This window comes from Bombus vosnesenskii, unplaced genomic scaffold (genome assembly GCF_011952255.1).
Source record: "Bombus vosnesenskii isolate JDL3184/JDL3185 unplaced genomic scaffold, Bvos_JDL3184-5_v1.1 scf7180000014716, whole genome shotgun sequence".
NCBI classification, from domain to species: Eukaryota; Metazoa; Arthropoda; class Insecta; order Hymenoptera; family Apidae; genus Bombus; species Bombus vosnesenskii.
Window position 1 is genome coordinate 4473 of NW_022883606.1, and position 9392 is coordinate 13864.

At 46.7% G+C, this 9392-nt stretch overlaps 1 protein-coding gene across 1 annotated transcript; it reads left to right on the top strand.

Annotated features, from left to right (window-relative positions):
- The first annotated feature begins 2696 nt into the window (after positions 1–2696).
- LOC117240502 lies at positions 2697–7930 on the top strand. The gene is made up of 4 exons (XM_033506519.1): positions 2697–3747; positions 4033–5164; positions 5239–6182; positions 6255–7930. Exons 1-4 carry the CDS (start codon positions 2697–2699, stop codon positions 7928–7930), a joined length of 4803 nt encoding a protein of 1600 aa, XP_033362410.1.
- The last annotated feature ends 1462 nt before the right edge of the window (positions 7931–9392 follow it).

Genomic DNA, 9392 nt, shown 5'->3' on the forward strand with positions numbered 1-9392 from the left:
ATTTTAAAGCACGGTACGACACATAGACCCACGTCACGATTTTCACACTCATAGCGCGATAGTGTTTTCCAAATTGCTCTTCGTTTTCCATTTTGAAGCGACATTTTGAGATTGAAGATTCTAAAAAATTATAAGGATACGGGTCGGCATGTTAAAAAGAGCATCTAATAATGGTATATTTATTTTAACAAAAGCAAAACACTGGCGTATCAAAAACAAAGACTATATATTCTATCTGTATATTGTTAACACTGTTATAAAATATTGCGTGAAGTAAGACAAATGAAAAAGACCATTTTGTTGAAACGGTGAGCGAATGAGTCAGTAGAGTGAGCCACTATAGTGGCGCGTCGTAATATAAGATGACATCCGCGAAAGCCACTATAGTGGCGCATCGTACCTAAGAGATTAACAACGTGCAATTAAAAGATCATGCGTGAAATACTTACGGGCTAACAAATTTGCACGTTTAAAACCTCAAACTAATAACAAATCTGTCTCCTAAAAACAAACTAGATTTCAGTGTAATGGTTGTTCATTCTTTCAACTAATTTTCAAAACTGATCTTACACAAATATTTAAGAACACGATCACATTGAATATGTGTTTATGTGAACTCTTTAAATTACATTCGTGTTCTGGGTACACCTCTGTTGCAAGCACTTTTCCAGCAACCCTACTGTAGTATCGGGAATAAAATATTATTATTATTGATGATTTATTTACAATAAATGGATTGTACACATGTTGATTAAACAGAAGAACGATGGTTCTAGACAACTCAATAGTTAACTCGCAACTCTCGTCACAACAGATCCAACGCTCTTTCTCTCTCTCACGCGGACGACACTCTCACACAACGCTAGCAACACTATATCGACAACGCAACTCGCATTTTCTGACTTCTCGATTCACACTCTCTGACTTCTCCACTGACACTGACTGTCCTAGCATCCCTTTGTCTTTTCTTAGGCCCACCACGCACGTGTTCCGTAAACACTCGTGGCCAAGGTCATGTAGGCCTTTTCTACGAAACTATTCAATTGAAGGACCGACGACACATTGATGGACCCGACGACGCCTCGGCTCTCGCGGCATTGTTTATGGTTTACTCGATATCTCTTTGGCCTTTTTGTGCACGATACTACACTACGGATTAATATTCTATTTTTCTTGTGCTGTATAAGTACATACATACGATAGTACATACAGGGTATACCGAAAATCGTGGTGCAAGCCAAAAGGATGTGATTCCTCGTACAAAAGTAAGTCGAAAATGTAAAATAATAACTTTTGATATTAATCTGGCATCATAAAATTTCTGCATACCACGAGACGTTATTCCTTTCAGTTTTAAAACGTGTGCCAGTTTCTTTGTACGTGTATGAAAGAATGATACAACGTATGGTGACAGTCGTGTAATGCTAAAAATATATTTCTCCTTCCCTGGATACGATCATAGATTATTCAGAAAAGTAAAAAAGATTGGAAAAGCAAAAAAGGGCAACACCACACGGGGTTCTCAAGCGGTCACCCGTCTAAGTACTATCCGCGCCCAGCGTTGCTTAAACTTTCGTGATCGGACGAGAACGAGTGCATTTAATGATGTTTATTTAACCCAAGATACAATTTCAAATACATTTTGGTATTCACAATAAACTGTGAATTTTGGTAATAATGTGTTAAGCAAAGGTACCGATACGCGGCGGTACGACGTAGCCATACTATATTATGTGTCGGCGCTTTACATGTTTTGTGTTTAATACAATTTTTGGGTTTAAGCCACTGGGGAGCGGAGCTTTTATATGATTTTGTTTTTTTTTTATTTTTTCTGTCCTGAAAACTTGGTCGCAAAACAGGACGCTTCGGTAATTTACTTTTGACGAGAACGAGTGCATTAAGCGCGGTATGTGCGTTGACTGAAGCAATCGGTTTTGTTATTTGATATTGTCGAATAGAAAAATATTTAAAAAAACACAGAAATATGTACGAGAATAAACGGTATCTTTATACATGCATCCAGATCTGTAACATTTTGTCTGGCTTCGTTTCCCAGGCAATGGACTGTGAAGTTCCGTCATGTAGGTACGCGTGCACTTGAAAAGTAACGAGAGACAAATGGACGGAACTTTGTTACGCCTCTCGCTGACGCGTTTTCCTCGCGACCGCGTCTCTCCGCGAACGGTCGTAACATTTGGCCTTTCGAGCCGGATCATCAGTGGCAGTGGATAGTTTTGTCACCCATCCGGTCGAAACATTTGGTCCTTCGAGCCGGATTCAGTGACAAGTGAAAAGTGTGGACACGTAACCGGTCGAATCATTCGATCCTCAAAGCCGTATGACGCCTCAAGTGAAAAGTGCATACCAGTGCCACCCACTATCATACAGTGCCACGTGAATCCAACATAATCCCGCAGCCTCACGCCAACAACTGGAGGGTCGACTTCAGTAAGAACACGTCTTACACATCAAACGAAACACACACGGTGACGAGTAACATTCAAACTCACAACCACAAGGTAAGCTCGCTCATTGCATTTTCCTCTCAAACTGCGATACCTATGGAGAACGCAGAGAAAATTACCTCCTTGCATCGGAGACGAGGCTTTCAAATCGGTCGATTTACCTCTGTATCGAAACGACTCGATGAATACGAAAAATCTACACAACCGATTAAGGCCCGATTAACGGCCTATATGATACTACTCGACGACGCGTGGAAACAATATCGATTGTTACAAGAGGAATTAGAAGATTTAGGCGAGATAGACGACGCGCGCGTTTCCGAAGTAACCGACACATATGACGATCTTGTAGTCCGAATACACACCCTCATGGATGATACACCAGCATCGTCGTCGAAATCACAAGGCTCCGAGTCGTCTAATGTCGCCGAGCCGACATCAGTTAAACTGCCGGAAATTCACTTGCCTACTTTTGACGGTGTCATCGGAAATTGGCACTCCTTTTACGACTCCTTCTTATCCACTATCGATCGAAGCAAGCGACTTACATCCGTGCAGAAATTTCACTACCTACGATCCTCTTTGACCTTAAAGGCCGCGCGAAGTATACAATCGTTAGCCCTCACCGAGTCAAACTATGCAATCGCCGTCGACGTGCTTAAGGAAAAATTCGACTGCCACCGTCAAATCTGCATGCGCCACCTCGACTTGCTTTTCGACTATCCGAAAATAGTTAAAGAGACACCCGAAGCCATAGACGACTTTCTCGAGACGGTCAAGATAAATATCCAAGCATTAGAGAACCTCGGTGACCCAATCACATCAAACACCGTTCTTCTCAAATTACTTACATGGAAGTTACCCCCAGCCATCATTCGCAAATGGCAATGCACCTTACCAGACAAGAAATTGCCGTCATACACGCACTTAATAGACTTCTTGCAAACACGGACAAACGGCGATAGAACAAGTTCAGCAGTTACCGCGACGAAAAGGGCCTCCGAACCACCCAACCGTCAGCGACCGAGCGCGCCGCGAAGTCATGCATTCACCATGACACTCGAGACGCCGGTATGTCCGGACTGTCGAAGACAACACGAACTACGGAATTGCGACGTCTTCAAAGCGAAATCGCCCAAAGAGCGTCTCGACACTGCCAAACGGGCGTCGCTCTGTACGAATTGTTTAGGCAAGGGATACGCTCTCAATCAATGCTCCGCCGGGTCATGTCGCATCTGTAGACAGCGACACCACACTTACTTACATCAAGAGCATGGTCACAGTAGATTACGGACACGTGTGAGCCGAACACCGAGCGGTCGATCGTCGAGCGACCGGTCATCCAACGGTCGATCTCCGCCTAGTTCACCGATTCCGCGGTCGTCACACCGATCGAGACGGGCATCCGCGTCTCCACGAACGTCTCCCCGAACGTCTCCCCGAACGTCTCCGCGAACATCCCCAAAACGTGTATCTCGGTCATCGCGAACGACGGCATCGGGATCAAATACCTCCCGCAGTCCTAAACAACTAGGGGAACCCTGACGTCCTCAAACGGCTTTGCTAGGGACCGAACCACCGAAAACAGACTCATTGACCTCGCCTCCTTCCGGATCACTCCACCACGATTTGTTAGTCACTGCACAGGTCAACATACTGGACAATAGAACTCAACCGTTCCGCTGTAGAGCTCTGCTAGATACCGGCGCTAGCATGAACTTCATCACCGAGAAACTCGCCAATTCGTTAAGACTCAACCAACGGAAATGTTCGGTCCCAATCGGAACACTCAACACATTGTCCACGACCTCGAAACGTTACATCACGGCCACGATCACCTTCGTTGACGGCACATACGAACGCATCTGGATTTTTCTCATCATACCGACCATATCGACTTCGATCCCAGATCAACCCGTGGATCAGTCAACGATACAGATACCCAGAAATCTACGACTAGCCGATCCAAGATTCCACAGACCTGCTCCGATCGACGTGCTATTGAGCGCCGGGCCAACACTAGCGTCACTGTGTGTCGGCCAACTTGATATCAGTCAAGCGAACGGGACCGACTTGCGTCTGCAAAAAACGCGGTTCGGATGGGTCATCGGGGGAAGCCCAGCCTCGCAACCACCCGCACACGCATTTCACGCGTCCACGACGGCCTTGCAGGCGGATCTCGCCCGTTTTTGGGAAATCGACGAAGGACCGACCACTGCGCACACTTCAGAAGCGGAACGACAGTGCGAGGAACATTTCCGGAATCACGTTCAACGCACCCACGAAGGGCGATACATGGTCGCTCTCCCCTTCAACGAGACAACTCCCTCGCTTGGATCCTCCAGAGCCATGGCGATGAAGCGACTAACATCTCTCTGCCGTCGGTTCCAACGAGATAAGCGTTTCGAAGCCGACTATCACGCCGTAATACAGGAATACTTGGCATTAGGGCACATGACGAAAGTTACCACGGGCCACTGCACGGACGACGGATATTTTCTGCCACATCATGGCGTGATCAAGGAATCCAGCCAAACCACGAAACTCCGAGTCGTGTTTGACGGATCGGCCCCAACCACCACCGGAGTTTCATTAAACGACGTACTTCATACGGGACCGAAACTACAAGATGATTTATTTTTCATCCTTCTAAGATTTCAATCTCATCAATACGTCATTACAGGCGATGTCGAAAAAATGTATCGCCAATTTCTTGTGCGCCCGGAGGATCGGAAATTTCAACAAATTTTGTGGCGCAATGCTGATGGAGAAGTCGACACTTATCAACTCAACACAGTGACATTCGGGCTCTCAGCGGCCCCGTATCTAGCCATCTGCTGCCTCAAGCAACTGGCGGACGACGAGGGGCATCGATATCCACGAGCTTACAGCGAGACTTTTACGTCGACGATGTTCTCACAGGAGTCGATACAAGGGTCGAAGCACGATCATTGAGAACGGAGCTCACAGAACTGCTCAAGCTAGCCGGCTTAAACATTCGGAAATGGGCATCGAACGACCGGGAACTGCTACGAGGACTTCCCGAGAAGGACATAAACGATAAGCTGCTACTAGGCGAATCGCAAACCTTCAAGACACTGGGTGTTGTTTGGAATTCCTTCGACGATTCGATCCTATACTCCGTCAAAATCAATAATGCCGACTCTCGAATTACGAAGAGAACAATCAGCTCCGAAATCGCCAAGATCTACGACCCTCTCGGATTGCTGGCACCAGTAATTGTTCGAGCTAAGATGTTGCTCCAGCGACTCTGGATGCTAAAAATTGATTGGGACGAATCCTTACCGGCTGACGTGCACACGGAATGGAGCAAATATTACGCACAGCTGCCATTATTGAATAACGTGGAGTTTCCACGCAAAACGATAATCAGTCCCGCAGCGGAAATTGAGTTACACGGGTTCTGTGACGCCAGCGACAGGGAATATGGAGCATGCGTTTACCTTCGCACCATCACCCTGGATGGTCATGTCTGTGCGCGTCTCCTCACTGCGAAGTCGAAGGTAGCTCCGCTCAAATCACTAACCATTCCAAGGCTGGAACTGAGTGGAGCACTCCTTCTCGCGTCACTAGCCACCACGGTCCTCCAAGCCTTGCCAAGCAACGTTGCTCGGACCGTTTATTGGACTGACTCCACAATCGTTCTACGTTGGATCAACACGTCACCCCACACGCTAAAAACCTTCGTCGCTAACAGTGTGACAGAAATTCAAAGGAAGACTCACGCCTCAGATTGACGTCACATCCCCACTACCGATAACCCGGCAGATCTCATATCTCGAGGCCAACTACCCGAAGACTTCCTGAAAACAATCATTTGGCAACATGGACCAGAGTGGCTTCAACAACCTGAAGAATACTGGCCAACGTGGAACCCAGTACCGTTAAACGAAACACCGGAGCAGAAAAGGGCAACCTGTCTGTCCGCGACTCCGGCGGACCACAGCATACTGGGGAGATTCTTCTCTTGGCCCAAGCTTATAAGAATTGCCGCTCGGTGCCTTCGATGGAGACAAATCCGGGATCGAGGCAAACCTCTGACCATGCACGAGTTGGCCAATGCACACAGCAGATTAATCAAACTATTGCAAGCTTGTTATTTTTCAGACGAAATCCGTGCTCTCCAGACAGACAGAAATTCGGCAGTGAAAGGGAAACTCCAAAGACTCTATCCATTTCTGGACAAGGACGGGATGCTGCGCGTCGGAGGCCGACTCAGTCATTCACCAATGCCTTTCAACCAGAAGCACCCAATAATTCTACCCAAATCCTCAGTTACCGCGCTCATAATCGAGCATGAACACCTCCTAAATCTCCACACCGGAACTCAAGCTACTTTATACGCCCTAAGGAGATCTTATTGGCCTATCGACGGCCGCAGTCAAGTTTGGAGCACGCTGAAGAAGTGCGTCCGTTGCTGCAGAGCCAACCCCCCTCCAGTGGATTACATAATGGGCGACCTTCCAGCTGCACGGATAACAGAGTCTCGGCCATTTACCAACGGCGGAATCGACTACTGCGGACCGTTTTACATCAAGGAACGAAAGGATCGCAACCGACGCAAAATCAAGGTATACGTAGCAATCTTTGTGTGTCTTGCAGTCAAAGCAGTCCACATCGAGTTGGTCAGCGATCTCACTAGCGAGGCCTTCATTGCCGCTCTGCGAAGATTCATCGCTCGCCGCGGATTCTGTGTGACAATCTACTCCGACAACGGTACCAACTTCGTTGGTGCCAACAACGAATTACGAGAGCTCCGAAATCTCCTGCAATCCGACGATCACAAGGCACAGGTCCAGTCCTTTTTAGCCGACCGACGGATCGAATGGCACTTCATCCCTCCCAACTCTCCTCACTTCGGTGGGTTATGGGAGGCTGCAGTGAAGTCTTTCAAACGACATCTCAGACGTGTCGTCGGTAACAAGCTCTTGACCTTCGAAAACCTTAACACCCTCATCATCGAAATCGAGTCTATCCTCAACTCCCGTCCGCTGACGCCAATATCTTCAGACCCAAACGATCTCCTCGTTCTCACTCCCGGTCATTTTCTCATCGGAGATTCACTAACAAGTTTCCGAGAACGAGATTTCAGGGACACGCCATCCAACCGTCTCTCCTGCTGGCAGCATATTCAGAAACTCAAACAACATTTCTGGCGCCGGTGGCATCGAGAGTATCCCAACGAGCTACACATCCGGAACAAATGGAGCAAGGGCAGTCACGACATACGAGAAGGCACCATCGTCCCCCCGATGCAATGGCCATTGGGCAGGATCATCAAGGCCCAACCCGGGGCGGACGGCATCATACGCACGGCTATCGTTCGAACAGCGACGAGTACCCTCGAACGGAGCATCAAGCGGATGGTACCACTACCGAGCAGAACGACTCCATACGACTCCGAACCAATCAACAGCCCGAAGTCTGATAAGAGGTCCACCTGACAACAGCACACCATATCACTTGATCGGTGCCCTCTCAACGGGGGGAGGATGTTACGTCGCGTAACACTCTACCTAGCCGAGGCCACACACCGCGGGCAATATGGCAACCAGATGTCTTCGGATACACGCAGCGTAGCCTCCATAGTTTCAAGTACCTTCCATAAATCTCATAGATTTCCTACAAAAGGTCCTTCAAACCAAACAAACGTCTGTTTCCGAAGAATTTCCAAAGACTATTGTCTACCACGGCTTAACTAAGGAAAGTTAGTTTTTCTCACGTACGCTGCAACTGTCCTCCCACTAACCACTTTCTCTCGAGGGCGGTTAAGACCCTCCGTTTAACCAATTAAAAACGAAGCCTATTTCCTCAATCTCCTAAATAACATCGGCACCAACAAATCCGATGGTCCCGTGCGCTAGACACACCTATCCTTAGCTTTCCTCCGAGACAGCATCGTCTCCCAAGACAGTACTGATTTTACATCCTTCGAACGGTCAACATCCTTCCACCGGAAGATACACACCCGCAGATCAGTCACTTATTCATCTCGTACATACGCACCAGCGTAACTGTCTTCGTTATAAGTTGTTGGAATAAACGGTGAAATATTACTTACTGCTGTGTCATATTCATTTAACCACCTCTGTTATCTTAACCGAAACAGGGGAACGACAACTTCGCGGCGTCGATTCACCGAATCGTAGCGAGAAGTTACACCTCTCGCTGATGCGTTTTCCTCGCGACCGCGTCTCTCCGCGAACGATCGTAACAACGTGAAATTATTCTTTCTTTTTTCTTTTTAATTTAATCATGCGAAACGATCTATAAATGCACTGAAAAGACCGGCACTTTGTGAGTCTAATGATCCAGGGAAAGTGATTGGTCAGCAAATGATTGTAACCCCGATTTCTTTATTCCTATAACGCGTAAGTGTATAAAATAAATAAAAATATCATGATAAAGATTCAGTAACGATGATAATTAATTCAATAATTAATTCAATCATGATGGTAATTATGCGATAATAGACTGAGTGAAAAGCGTTCGCGATTGGCCGTAATGGCGAAATATGCGGCTGTTAGAGCGTTAAGTTTTAAGCCATGCGATATATGTCAATCTAGGAGACGTATAAAAAATCCCAGAATTTTTACATACATGCATACAATACAAACGTGTATACAATACATACAGTATCGTATACACGTTGACATCTACGGACAAAGTTCTCTTCGTAAAAGAAAAATCATGTAGCAAGATAATGTACTACTAACAACAGGTCTCAAGATATAGCTGTCGACAATTTTATTGCTTCATATGACAATGTTTCAGCCTCCAACTCCGTCATTAACAATAACAGTAACAATAATATTAACGACAAACGGCGTCACAAACACTCCCGTGGTTTTTCGGAACCTGCGACAACCGGACAACTGGAGCACGTTGCAACAAAAGACTCTTATC